Source organism: Capricornis sumatraensis, chromosome X (assembly GCF_032405125.1).
Source record: "Capricornis sumatraensis isolate serow.1 chromosome X, serow.2, whole genome shotgun sequence".
In the NCBI taxonomy this organism is placed as follows: domain Eukaryota; kingdom Metazoa; phylum Chordata; class Mammalia; order Artiodactyla; family Bovidae; genus Capricornis; species Capricornis sumatraensis.
The window spans coordinates 105507942-105522764 of record NC_091092.1 but is presented as its reverse complement, the minus strand read 5'-3'; the positions used below and the strand labels follow the sequence as shown (position 1 = coordinate 105522764).

The following is a 14823-nucleotide window of genomic DNA, read 5'->3' as shown; positions in this document are numbered from 1 at the left end:
CACCTTCCCCATAAACCCTGGAAAAGCAGCAGCAGAGCGGACTCCTGTCACATTCTCAAGCATCAGGCCCTCTTTTTCAGCTGAGGAGACTAGCTGGCCTGCCCTTCAGCAGATGCTCCAGAAACTGAAGTCTATTATTACACAGCCATGGCCATCACTGCTATTTCTACATTATTATAAATTTCCATGAATGAAATAAACAAAGTTACTATAGAAACCTGATCACAATTCCTTGTTGAGTCAGAGTGCCCCCAGGGCAAGTTACCATGTGACAACCTTGCAACTCTCATGAACATCCTGGCCTCTGCCCCACTCACTGGAGACATCTGACAAACTGTCCCCTGCCTCTATGCTCTAGTTTCTTCTCTGCATATAAAATATCAGAAACAAACATGTTGCACTGTTATCAACCACTGTTTATCTGCAAAGCTATACAACATACTTGGGAATATTTACTATGTCTAACCAGATAAAATGGTGGAAATAAAAAAGAGGCTGAGTGCTTCCCTGGTGGTCCAATGGTTAAGAATTTGCCTGCCAGTGCAGAAGACACAGGTTTGATCACTGGTCCAGGAAGATTCCACATGCCGTGGAGCAAGTAAACCCATGGGCCACAGCTACTGAGCCTGTGCTCCAGAGCCCAGGAGCCGCAACTACTGAAGCCCATTCACCCTAGAGCCCGTGCTCTGCAACAAGAGAAGCCACCAGGCGGAGAAGCCCGCGCACCACAAGTAAAGAGCACCTCCCGTTCTCTACAACTGGAGAAACGCCCATGTGTGTCCGTTTCTTTAGAAGAGAAGAGGTTTTCCTGGGCCTGTGACCCTTCAGAATAAAGATTCTATTCCAAGCCTTGTTTCAAGTTATCTATGGCCATGGGACGGGTTCCACCAGTGAGCTGTGAGAAAAAGTGACATGTGCAACTTCTGGGTTGGGCTGTAAAAAGGTATGTGTGTGATTGTGGCAGGAGGTACTCTCCTCTTTCTTTTTCCTCCATGATGGTTTGAATGTGTATGAAGTGGTGAGCTGTGAACAGCCATCTTCGATTGCAGATGAAAGCTGCAAGTTGAGAGTGGAAGAACAAATGAGGAGGAGGTTGGGTCTAGGACACTGCCCGGACATTTATATGAGAATGGAAGTTCTAACTTGTTTAAAGAATTGTGATTTTGGCCTTATTAATATACCTGGAAATAGGATATAAGCAACCACATCTGTTTTTTTCAAATTTGGTATGACATCTTCCAAGATGTAGTTCACTAATGATTTCTAAGCTCTGATTTCTAACAAAGAATACTCTGGTGAATTTCCTGGGAAGGTGGCTACCCATAATCCCCTTATATACATGCAGTTCCTCCTACCAACAAAAGAATGGGAAAGACTAGAGTCTCTTCAAGAAAATAAGAAATATCAAGGGAACATTTCATGCAGAGGCGGGCACAATAAAGGACAGAAACGGCAAGGACCTAACAGAAGCAGAAGAGATTAAGAAGAGGTGGTAAGAATACACAGAAGAACTATAAAAAAAAGATCTTACTGACCCGGATATCCATGATGATGTGATCACTCACCTAGAGCCAGACATTCTGGAGTGTGAAGTCAAGTGGGCTTTGGAAACAAAGTTACTGGAGGTGACAGAATTCCAGCTGAGCTATTTAAAATCCTAAAAGATGATGCTGTGAAAGTGCTGAACTCAATGTGTCAGCAAATTTGGAAAACTCAGCAGTGGCCACAGGACTAAAAATTGTCAGATTTCATCCACTTCCAAAGATGAGCAATGCCAAAGAATATTCAAAATATTGCACAATCATGCTCATTTCACATGCTAGGCAAGGTAATGCTCAAAATACTTCAAGCTAGGCTTCAAAAGTACATGAACCGAGAACTTCCAGATGTAAGCTGGATTTAGAAAAGGCAGAGGAACCAGAGATCAAATTGCCAACATCTATTGGATCATAGAAAAAGCAAGGGAATTCCATAAAAACATCTACTTTTGTTTCATTGACTACAGAAAAGCCTTTGACTGTGTGGATCACAACAAACTGGGGAAAATTCTTAAAGAGATGAAATACCCAACCACCTTAACTGCCTCCTGATAAACCTGTATGCAGGTTAAGAAGCAACAGTTAGAAGCAAGATGTAGAAGAACTGGACATTGAACAATGGACTGATTCCAAATTGGGACAGGGATATGTCAAGGCTGTATATCGTCACCCTGCCTATTTAAGTTATATGCGAAGTACTTCATGTGAAATGCCGGGCTGGATGAAACACAAGCTGGCATCAAGATTGCAGGGAGAAATATCAATAACCTCAGTTATGCAGATGACACCACTCTTATGGCAGAAAGTGAAGAGGAACTAAAGAGCCTCTTGATGAAGGTGAAAGAGGAGAGTAAAATAGCTGACTGAAAACTCAACATTCAAAAAACTAAGATCATGGCATCCGGTCTCATCACTTCATGGCAAATAGATGGGGGGAAAAATGGAAACAGAAACAGACTTAATTTTCTTGGGCTCCAAAATCACTGTAGATGGTGACTGTGGCCTCAAAATTAAAAGATGCCTGCTCCTTGGAAGAAAAGCTATGACAAAACTAGGCAGCATATTAAAAAGCAGAGACATCATTTTGCCAACAAAGTTTCATCTAGTCAAAGTTATGGTTTTTCCAGTAGTCATGTACGGATGTGAGAGCTGGATCATAAAGAAGGCTGAGAGCCGAAGAATTGATGCTTCCAAACTGTGGTGTTGGAGAAGACTCTTGAGAGTCCCTTGGACTGCAAGGAGATCAAACCAGTCAATCCTAAAGGAAATCAATCCTGAATATTCATTGGAAGGACTGATGTTGAAGCTCCAATAGTTTGGCTACCTGATGCAAACAGCTGATTCATTGGAAAAGACCCTGATGCTGGGAAAGATTGAAGGCAGGAGGAGAAAGGGCAACAGAGGATGACCTGGCTGGATGGTATCACTGATGCAATAGACATGAACTTGGGCAAACTCCAGGAGATGCTGGGAGCCAAGGAGGCCTGGCATGCTGCAGTCCATGGGGTTGCAAACAGTTGGATACAACTGAGCAACGGAACAACAGCAACCTTCTACCAAGAAGTAGAGTCTGCCTCCCCTCCATTTGAATCTGTGCCTGGCTTGTAACTTACTTTGACTGACAGAATGCAAGGGAAGTGATTCTATGCCAGTCCCAGGCATAGGCCCTTAAAGAGTCTGGCATCTTCCGTGTTTACCATCTCAGAAGCCAGCTGCCATCTAAGGAAGCCCAATTATCTGACTTGAGTGGCCAGGTGGAGAAGATGAGAAATGAAGGGAGAGAGAAAAAAGGGACTCAAATGTTCGCCAGTACAGTGACCTTTGAGTGAGATGCTGCACATGGGAGTGAAGCCGTCTTGGATCCTCCAGCCCCAGACATGCACCTTGGCCATTACCATGTGCAACAAAGGTGAGCTGTCTCCACCAAGCCCTGCCCAAATTGCCAACCCAAACAACCATGAGCCATAACATGGTTGATTGAAGCCACTAAGTTCTGGGTGATTGGTTGTGCAGCAATAGATTACTGACACAAACATAAAATAGTTGGAGGTTGTTGATGGAGGGGAGAAGTGGTCATTTCTTGGCACAGGGAGAGAGTGACTAACCAAGGCAGAACAAATCTGGCCACTGAAAATTTCCCTCATTGCTTGCTTCCCCCAGCTAGACTGTAATCCATGTGCATGCCCCTGAACAGGGTTTCCACTTCTTTGGCACCATATGAGATATTAGGAAACTTTCCCAATGGACCAAAGAGTTGAGAAGCAAAGAACTCCACAACTGGAAGTCACTATCTTCATCAGAAAGATGCCAAACTAAAAATTCATTGGGGATATACTACAGTGGTGCAATAACAGTTTACCTGTTTAATTTGTGCTAAAAATCATGCCAGGTTAAAAAGTGGAGCAGTATCTCAGACTTCCAAGGAGGTAGTGTAACCACTGGAGACTTCATGTTTCCAATGCAGGGGACATGGGTTCGATCCCTGATCACAGAGCTAGATTCTGCATGCCCTGGTTGGGCAAGTTCTACACGCCATGCAGGGGAGCCAAAAAAAAAAAAAAAAGTGGAGCAGTATCTCAATCAAGCAACTTGTTGCAAAGCTGAAACTAGCTTCCTAAAAGTTTATAAATCAATGTGTATTTGTCAACCTGGGAAAAATTTTGTATGATTTCAGAGCATTTACAGCAATGCCCTGACACATCTATTCTCAGCCCCATAACGTTTGTATCCTCAACTGAATCTCTAAAAATAATACCATTCTGCCTAGCAAACTTCTTTGTGGGTCACTGGGTCAACCAAGCTGTCAGATAATTGGCAAGCTGGAAAAGTAGTCCATCAATGTGCATATCTAAAACTGCAGAGATTTTTTTTTTAATTCCAGACTTCTGCTTGTGTTAACTCTCCAACTATTCTATTCCACAGGAAATATAAAATAACTAGAGAGTAATTTCAGGAAGCAAGTTGGTTTGTACATGGTCTTTTGTTAAAACATCTCAATGGGGCTCCCTGTGTATCTCAAGATACTTGCTCGGTTTTCATTGTCCATGGGTTTTAAATTTACTTGAATTTTTTTTTTCCTCTTCCTGTTGACCTAGGGAAAAGTGTTGGTCCAAAGGAGAAGACCTGTAATTGTAACTGTCCATTGTTATATCTACATGCCAATGTAACTGGAAAGGAGTAAAAATGGAAAGAAAGAAAAAAATATACCCCAAAACAATAGTTGTTACAGTCTATGGGTTTGGGGTTTTTTTATATATATAACATGGAAGTTGTGGCTCTCTAAATATTTTACCCTTCTGCAATTTTCAGTATGTTTTTTTTCCTACATTGACTTATTTCTATCTATATCTGTTTTTAAAATAACCATGGACATTGAGTCTACTGCCAGAGTGTAGGCTGCCTAAGAGAATGAATTTTGACTTGTGGTCCTTTCAACTTAGCCAGACCACAGAACTGACCACCTCAGCATCAAAAGCCAGCCCAGGGTTCGCTCTTCCCTCCAGATCTGAAGGAGAACTGAGAGGATTTCCTTAGCACTCAGCACAGCTGGGCCTAGAGGTATTGCTCAAGCCGGTGTAGAAATCTGAGAATTCCTTGGCCACCATGTGTCAGCTCCTAAACTAGGCTGAGGCTCCGAGCTGTGCTCACAGACCCCCGAGCCCTGCCAACACACCAAGTCAATAAACTTATTTAATAATACGTTGAAAGCCAAAGAGTCCATGACATCCCTGGAGTAAAATTCACAGGGGACAAACTCCAGCTTCTCTGTCACAGAATAAAAGAAAGATTTGCCTGCTTGCTGTGTCTTATTTCTCTTTATTTTCCTGAGAGCTCATCGATCACTGATCTCCTTTTCACCCCCGACATTGCATGCACAAATTCCCCTACCCCCAAAGATGCCTGAACCTTGCCCTGTCCCACTCTAAGATCAATCCCCTGGAATTGGGGTTCATTTCTTAGTTTTTTCTCTCTCCCTCTGGGAAGGTTCCAGGCCCATCTGGTCCAGCTTAAGACATGCTTGTTGCTTTTTGAGAACAATCAGCAATTTCTTTCCATTGTTATGCACAATCTGGACATCTGAACACTGTGATCCCTGGAGGATTCTGCCAGTGCTTGCTCAGCAGGGAGATTTTCGACTATCTCCTCCCCTCCCATCACCTCTACCCCTTCCAGTGTGAGGGAGCAGACATTCAAAGCGGGAGACGGGGGTGGGGGGTGGGGGTGTGTGTGTGGAGAGGAGTGTTCTGAAGAGCTAGCTTGCACACTCCAAGTCACTGGGCAGCAAGTGAAAGCAACATCTGTGAGGGGCTCTTCTGACCTCAACATCTGGCCTCAGGTCATGTCCTTCTAGAAGAGTGCCTGGAACTCACAGCCTGAGCACTATCCTACATGCATGGGCTGAGCAGGCCCGCTTTGCAGGCTCCTCCTCACTGAGAACTACAGCGATTTACACGGAGATGTCTAAAACCTCAGAGCAAGGCTGCTGAGGACTTCCCTGGTGGTCCAGTAGTTGGGAATCCATCTGCCAGTACAGGGGAGACAGGTTCGAGCCCTGGTCCAGGAAGATTCCACATGCCTTGGGGCAACTAAACCTGTGTGACACACAGGCTAGAGAGTAGCCCTCCACTCAGCACAACTAGAGAAAGTCCACGTGCAGCAACAAAGACATAGTACCACCAAAAAAATAATAAATAAATAAAAGAAAGTAAAAGGCTTCTGTGGCACAGATTCTGTTGGCACTCAGTTTTTTTTTTAAATCATCACCTGCACTGAAATCTTTACTGCCTGTACTGAAATTCTCAAATTGACATGTCTTGGACTCCTTCTGCCAACTGGGTGCCAGCTAGGTTGGCCAATGGGAGGCACTCTCATGAGGACACAGGGCAGGAGGAAGAGGGAAGCCGTTAGGCTTCTGGTAGGGGCTTTCATGAAGGTTTCCTGGGCTCCTGACTTCATTCTCATCCATGATGGTGTCAGCTGCAGACATGTCAGCCTCAGGGTGAGTTTACGGACTTTGGGTAACACCACTAGGCCACTTTTGCTCCCCCCAGCCCTTGGTTGGGATGGATTTCTGCTCTAACTAATCTCTAGATGGCACAGTACTGCCATCAGGAGAATTGGGTCAGAAAGGTTGCCTGGAGAATCTACCCACTCCAGTATTCTTGCCTGGGAAATCCCATGGACAGAGGAGTCTGGCAGGCTACAGTCCATGGAGTCACAAAGAGTCGGACACGACTGAGTGCACACGCACGTAATGTCTGGCAAGTCTTTTTCCTCTTGTTCCTCCAGCCCTTCCTATATGTTGGTAACCATTGCCCTGTATTAACGTCTCCTCTATTGGAAACACCTATAATGGTTTCTGCCTTCCCGATTACTGATCAATTCAAACTCCCACCTAAATTATAGAAAAAGAAAAGCCAGGAATAAATCTGAGTCAGTGATCTGAGAAATTACTTGGACCTGGTGCTCTTGTTAAGATGGCTATAAGGTAAGGTCCAGGGCTGTGATGTAGAAGATGTAGAAGGCTCACATCTCGGGTCAGTCCCCTGGCTATAAATGAAGGAAAAGAATGACCGATGCTGCCAAGGCAGACAGTGGACAGTGGTACCGTCATGAAGACATCTGTAGGACCAAGGCCAGAGAAGCTGTTGTACAACTGCCCCCAGAGGGCAGCATCCAGTTTCAGTCACATCCCTGAATTGTCTGCCCAGATGCTGAGCTGTCAGGAAGGAGTCCTTGGGGGAATGGGCAGGCGCAGACTAAGCTGGGAATGGTTCTCTGCAGGATGGGCAGACCCAAGCAGGATAGGAGCCAGGCTCCTGCGGTCAGCTGCCTTGCCACCTCTGTGCCAGAGCTGTCTCTGGATTCAGGGACTTTGAGCCTAAAAGCCTGGAGACATAGGCTTGGCTCTATGCAACATCAACAAAGTCAAGGCCTTATCCGCAGAAGGGGGATTGGACTAGAATGTTCTGTTAGGCTGGGTCCTGGCAGCTCTAACACGTTATGAGTCAACAGTCTCCTGGAATAGTAGTTTTCAATTACCTGGATTAGTTTTGGAAAAATGCCAGGGCCCCAGATATTCAGATTTAAACTGCAGCTAGAGTTAAAAACCACTGTCTCAGAGCAGTCTGCCTCAACTTTAAAAGGACATAGGAATCCCTTGGGGATCTTCTTACAACGTGGCTTTTGATCTGTTGGGTCTGGGATAGGTCCCAAAAGTCTATATTTCTAACAAGCTTCCTTCTGGTGCTCAAACTGCTGGGCACTATTTTGTATTAAAACGTACTAAGTGTTGTGTTAGTTGCTCAGTTGCGTCTGATTCTTTGTGACCTTATAAACTGTAGCCCGCCAGACTCCTCTGTCCATGGGATTCTCCAGGCAAGAATACTGGAGTGGGTTGCAATTTCCTTCTCCAAAAGGTACGAAATTTCTTCCCAAATTTGATCTTCCAAGGCAGATCCTCAACCTTTAGAGCAACAGAATGTCCTGGAGGGCCTGTGAAAATGCAGATTGCTAAGCCCCACCCCAGCATCAATAATCCTGCAGGCCTGGAAATGTGCATTTCTAATGCTTCTGGTCAGGAGCCCACACTCTCTGAGATCCACTGCTCTCAGATGATGGTCCTGACTCTGGTTGTGCACAAAACCCCCCTGGGAAGCTTTTATAATGCCACTTGCCTCCTCTAGCTATCCCACATCAGGCTAACTGAATCAGAATCTCTAGGGTAAAACCAAGGCGTGTTGTTGTTCAGTCACTAAGTCATGTCCGACACTTTTGCGACCCCATGGACTGCAACCCGCCAGGCTCCTCTGTCCATGGGATTTCCCAGGCAAGAATACTGGAGTGGGTTGCCATGCCCTTCTGACCCCAGGTCTCCTTCATTGCAGGTGGATTCTTTACTGCTGAGCTACTGGGGAAGCCCCAGGATCAAGGCATGGCTAGGTTCTAAAAGATACTCAGGTGATTCTAGTAAGTAGCCAGGGTGGGTATCCACTGCTCAGAGATGGGTGATTCTCAAAGGAGGGGTGATTTTTCTCCTCCCTCTTCTCCTCCCTCCAGAGGACATTGGGCAATGTCTGAAGACATTTTTGGTTGTCACACATGGGAGCTGGGGAAAGATGTCATTGGCATTTAGTGGGTAAAAGCCAAGGCTCTAAGCATTCTAGAGTGCAAAGGACAGGACCCCATGACAAATAATTATTGGACACCAGATATCCATTGTTCCAAGATTCAGAAACCTTGTCTAGAGCGGGGTCTAGGAGAACCCCAGAATCTGCCCCAGATCTCCTGAAGCAGAAGCTACATTTTTACCAAGGTTCCCAGGTGATCCCCAAGCTGGAGAAGCACTGTCTTAGATCAGTGGCTCTCTCTTTAAGCTCTTCTGAACACCCTAGAAGGCTCCTTAAAGTGCCAAGTGCTGGGCCCCGTGCCCAGAGTTTGTGATTCAGCAGGTCTGGGGTGGGGCCCTGAATTTGCATGTGTAAAGAGTTCCAGCGAGGACTTCCCTGGTGGCACAGTGGATAGGAATCTGCCTACCAATGCAGGGGACACAGGTTCGAGCCCTGAACCCGGAAGACTCTACACGCCACAGGGTAACTAAGCCCGTATGCCACAACTGAGCCCACACACTGCAACTACCAAAGTATGTGAGCCCTAGAGCCTGTGCTCTGCAACAGCAGAAGCCCACACACTGTCAACCAAGAGCAGCCCCTGCTCACCGTAACTAGAGAAAAGCCGGAGAGGCAACGAAGACCCAGTGCAGCCAAAAATAATTAATTAAAAAAAAAAAAAAAAAAGATTTCCAGCGAGGCTGCGGCCAAGGCTCCCCCGAACCACAACTAAGAGCTACTGCCAACAAATCCAGAGTCAGGTAAGACAGCCAAATCCCTACCAGTTTAGCACACTGAGCATTTGCTGATTCCCAGAGTTGCTAACAAAGGAACTATGTCTGTGGGCAGCAAGACACAGAGCTGCTCCCCGCAGGACCATCCGGCCAAATGTCAACAACTCTGCTCAATGCTACAGGGCACATCCTGGAACTAAAATAGCAGGATTTCCCTGCACCTCTCTCTGCTAGCCTCCAGTTGCCTCGATCGCAATCCAAGAGAGAGACAAGTCATGGGAAAGCCATGAGCTGTGAAGTCAACTCAAGCAAAGAGACTGAGGCTAGATCTGTGCTAAGCCAGAGAAACAGGGATGAAGAGAACCATGGAAAGCAAAACCGGGCCTTTGGCTTTACACATGGAACACAGGTATTTCCTTTAAAAATCCACTTTATGGGGACTTCCCTAGTGGTCCAGTGGCTAAGTCTCTGTGCTCCCAATACAGGGAGCCCAGGTTCCATCCATGATCAGGGAACTAGATCCCACGTGCTGCAACTAAGAGTTTGCATGCAGCAATTTAGGGATCCTTCATGCTGCAACTAAGACTTGGTGGAGATAGATACATAAATAAAAATTTTAAATCCACTGTATGGACACCCCCCACTCCTCCCAAAGTAGGTGCCTCCTGAGGACTGGTGATATTTTCTTACCAACGCAGGTGGCTGGTTGGCCGCTCCAGGCCTTGTTGTCCATACACCTGACTGTCTGCTCCCCTTTCAGCGTGTATCCTGGCGAGCAATAGTACTCACACTGGGAGTTAAAGTAGGCACCGTCGATGCACTTAAACCCTCCATTCACTGGCATGGCAAGGGTAGGACATCGCTTTTCTGAAAAAGAGAAAACCAGAGATTCAGCAGGTCTTAGTTTTTGTCACGGAGTTTCAAAGTCCAGAAACTGAAAGCACAGGGGGAAGTTAACTGAAATAAAGCAGACAGAAGTCTGAGGAAAGATGGATGGTGTCACCAAGCAGGACGCCATGGGGCCTTTGGGGAGGCAGACCTCTTCCCATATCCTCCATGCTAACTCCTCTCTGAAGACCCAGATAATAGTATCTGCTGCACACTCCCTGAGTTTTTCAAATGCTAAAACTACCACCAAGTGGGCGCAGTGAACTATTTGATGACCCCAGACCCCTGGCGCCTACAATGTTAACTGCCCTGTTACCTCACCATCAACCAATCAAAGAACTGTGCATGAACTTTTCATGTACTCTGAGACCCACACCCCCTCCACACACACACCTGGCCTTTAAACAGGCTGTGCTAAAACCCTTCAGGCAGTTGGGAGGCAGGGTGAGTTTGGGCTCGAGCCACTGATTCTCCTCGTTTTGTCCTGCAATAAACCTTTCTCTGCTCCAAACTCCGATCTGGAGTAGGATTGTGCTTCCAGGGGAGACCAGTGAAGGGTGGGGGAGGCAGGACGGGGAGAGGAGGAAGGGGGGCAAGGTGGTATCTCAGGCCAGGTGAGCCTCAGCCTGATCTGGGGAGCCCTGGAGCATGATTGACACCTGAGTCTGCCCTGCCTCCAGGCATGGTAGCTGGGCTTTCAGAATCCTTTACCCATCAGTAGTACTGGGCAGCTAGAGGCTGCCCATGGGGGATGCTCTCCCTGTTAGGATGGAGAAAACAGTGCTCTGAAGGAGCAGAGCCTCTTCTTCCTCGGAGGAAGGTCAATCGACGGTACAAGTCATGAAGAGCAACTGTCCAGGATAGTCACCCAGACGGTATAGTCATCTACACGGCCTGGATCACACGGCTGCAGCCCAACCCCAGTTTCCCCAATAGTTAAAGGCACCCATCTCAACAGTGTTGTTGCAAAAACTGCATGTATGTGAAACGCTTGGTACCCAAGTGCTCCATTCATGACAGCGATCTGGAAAAGCAATGGCACCTGAAATGTGCTTCAACCATGCTGTGCAATGTGCAGTTTCCCAAGTGAGATGGAACTTTTCAGGAAGCTCAAAGTCAGCCCCTGAAATGTGCTTAGAGGCTTCTCCCCTGAGGCCTGGTGCCTTTCAGGGAATGAGCATCATTCAGCGGGTAATTCTTCCCTGCCTCCCTAAGTTCTACCTCTTGGAGGAGCACTTTTCTCTACTACCAGTAGTCCAGGGCAGAGCACAATTTTTTTTTTTTTGAGAGGGAAATAAAGTTTATTAGAATGGGAGATGCTGACAGAACAGTGGGCCAGCTCAAGGGAGACCCGACATTGAACAGGGGAACTTAGTCCACTTTTATACCCAGGGTACAAGGAGTGGGATAGGGTCTTGTGGGTCATTTGCTGATTGGATGAGGCATGTGGGGTGGGGGAAGAGTAAGGCAAATACCTTCTCCCTATGGGGTAGGAGGGAAGACAGGTTATACTGCTCAGGAGGACCTGAAATCTGTTAATAATTACAACATGGGGGAGAGAAGGATGCTAAGGGTCTGGTTTTTCCGTTCCTGCATTCCAAGGCCCTCCTTGGTTTTATCTGCTCTTTCATCCTTGGGTCACCACAGAGTCCTCAGTTTGGCTCAGATAAAACTCTCTTCTATTCTATTATAGATTGTTTATTGATTATTTTCATTGACACTGGTGAGGCAAATCTTTTCTTCCCTGGTTCCTTGGCTATTTGCATTTTCTCTTTTATGTTGCACCTGGTTTTGATTTTTGCCCTGTTTTGTAGTGTTTTCTTTTTCCATTTGCTTACTGATTTGTTGTTGTTCAGTCACTCAGTTGCGTCCAACTCTTTGTGACCCCATGGACTGGAACATGCCAGGCTTCCCTGTCCTTCACCAACTCCCAGAGCTTGTTCAAACTCATGTCCATCAAGTCGGTGATGCCATCCAACTCTCATCCTCTGTCCTCCCCTTCTCCTCCTGCCTTCAATCTTTCCCAGCATCAGAGTCATTTCTAATGAGTCGGCTCCTAGCATCAGGTGGCCAAAGTATTGGAGCTTCAGCATCAGTTCTTCAAGTGAGTGTTCACAATTGATTTCCTTTAGTATTGACTGGTTTGATCTCCTTGCAGTCCAAGGGACTCTCAAGAGTCTTCTCCAACACCACAGTTCAAAAGCATCAATTCTTCGGTGCTCAGCTTTCTTTATAGTCCAACTCTCACATCCATGCATGACTACTGGAAAAACCATAGCTTTGACTAGACAGACCTTTGTCGGCAAAGTAATGTCTCTGCTTTTTAATACGCTGTCTAGGTTGGTCACAGCTTTTCCTCCGAGGAGCAAGAGTCTTTTAATTTCATGGCTGCAATCACCATCTGCCTCCCATAAAGCAGGAGCTAGGAGGTGGGCCAGAGCACCATTCTTGCACTTATACTGTGGTTTACTCCTCTGCCCGCTGTCTCTGATGCTGTTCCGTGAGACCCCTGATGGCAGATGACCCCTGATGGTAGAATGTGTCTTGTTTCTCAATCCCCAACACCTTTCCAGGGTCCAGCACTCATTAAATGGACATAATATAGTGCAAAACAAACCTCTGTTCTCTCCCCCTTTCCAAACAGCCAATCACACCCCTCTGTCTGAACTGTGTCATCTTACTTCTGCCACATCTTAAGAACACATTGGCTTCTGCTCACAAAGGAGTTTTTCTCATCACAGCCCACAAAACATTCAGTAAAAATCCTTGATCTCAGAGCAAAAGAACTTAGGCCCCAGGACTTCCCTGGTGGTCCAGGGGTTAAGACTTCACCTTCCAATGCAAGGGGTGCAGGTTCAGTCCCTGGGTGGGGAGCCAAGATCCCACATGTCTTGGGGCAAAAAAAAAAAAAAAAAAAAAAAAAACAGAAAACAGAAGCAATACTGAAGAAAATTCAGTAAAGACTTTAAAAATGGTCCACCATCAGGGACTTCCCTGATGGTCCAGAGGCTAAGGCTCCATGCTTCCAATGCAGGAGGCCCAGGTTCAATCCCTGGGAACGAAATCTAGTCAGGGAACTAGATCTCACATACTGCAACACAGCCAAATAAACAAAACCAAATAACTAAAAAGCCAATAACAACAACAAAAATGGTCCACATTAAAAAAAATATTTAAAACAAATAAACAAAAAAAGAACTTTGGCCCTGATTGGCCCTGGGGTCTCCCACATGGGGCCAGGCTACTCACGCTTGCAGATGACTTTGTCCGACCACCGTTTGTTTGACTGGCAGATCACCTGGGGAGAGCCCTGCAGCTCATAGCCCTTCTGGCAGCGGATGTCACACCTGGTTCCCAGGGTTGTTTGGTAGTATCCTCCTTGAGGGGCCCTGCAGTACACATCCCCGTACTTCACCTTGATGGGGGAGCACCACGGGATGTCTACAGGGGGCAGAAACAAAGGAAAAGGAGAAATAGAAAATGACATCTTCAGAAAATGTGTCTTTTTCAGTCTCGAAGTCCCTGACTGGCTGCATTCCAGATGTTGGACCTCCAAATAGTGCCCCATGTCTTATAAGGTATCTCTGGGTGGGGAGGCTATGATCACGGGACTAGGTGTCAGATATATCTGAATATGGGTCCAGGTTCCTCCATTGGTGGCTGTGTGATATTAGACAAATTACTTAACCTCTCTGAGTGAATACTCATAACTATGTCATAGGACTCTTATAAGGACTGAAAAAAATGCATAGTGAGCAACTAGCACAGTGCCTAGCACATAGTAAATGCTCAATGAATGCTTGTTCTTTTGAATATTTCCCTTGACTAGAGACAGAATTCTCTTGAGAGCAACTGTTACCATCGTGAACTCTAACCCCAACCATACATATATGATGGCAGGGAGTTAATAATTGGTCAATTTAGATTTTTTTCCAAGTTTGTATCATAGTGACTGTAAAAACACGTAATCCCATCTTAATGAGTGTGGATATAGCAACAATTTCCAGGGTTTTGCCACAGGATATAATTTGGGTTTAAAGTCACAGAACAGGGACTCCCCACTGGGAAGCAACCTCCCTTTCCAGATGTCTGCAGTTAAGCCCCCTTCAGGTAAGAGATGACACCCTTCTCCAATGGCAAAGTTCCAGGGTGTTTTGGTCTCGGTCTCACAGTTGCCTAGAGAACAGCTTAGGGCGACACATACTTTAGAACCTCTTCCTGGGCCTTTAGTAGGTGCTCACTGAGAGCCATAAAATTAGCAGGACAAGACTAGCTCCTGGAAAGTTCCCACAGTGCCCACTACACATCAATGGGGACCAGAGACAGCTCCCTCAAGTCTGTCAGGTTCTCCGCACCCTGAACAGGTGTCCCCTCCCTGCAGCTGCCACGCTCCTCACTCTCCCCCCAGCACCTGCGCTGTCAGTGAGTGAGGTTTGTGCGCCATCATGTGGCCATGCAGGAAACTCCCTATTTGACTTGTGTTTCTGGCTGCTTCTCAACCATGAAAACCAACACTCCTTCCTGGCCAGGTCTCGTGCATAGACTGTTTTCCTT

The 14823-nt window shown here is 46.3% G+C and overlaps 1 protein-coding gene across 2 annotated transcripts in view; it reads right to left on the bottom strand.

Moving 5' to 3' along the window:
* Window positions 1-14823, bottom strand: part of SRPX (sushi repeat containing protein X-linked) — a 185799-nt gene that overhangs the window by 105744 nt on the left and 65232 nt on the right. Inside the window, exons 3-4 of one of the 2 annotated variants that reach the window (XM_068962767.1) lie at window positions 13519-13710; window positions 10072-10248 (exon numbers count right to left, since the gene is read on the bottom strand). In XM_068962767.1, the coding sequence (XP_068818868.1) occupies window positions 10072-10248; window positions 13519-13710 (369 nt within the window). The remainder of the gene's footprint in view (window positions 1-10071; window positions 10249-13518; window positions 13711-14823) is intronic. The other variant, XM_068962768.1, reaches the window with a different exon arrangement.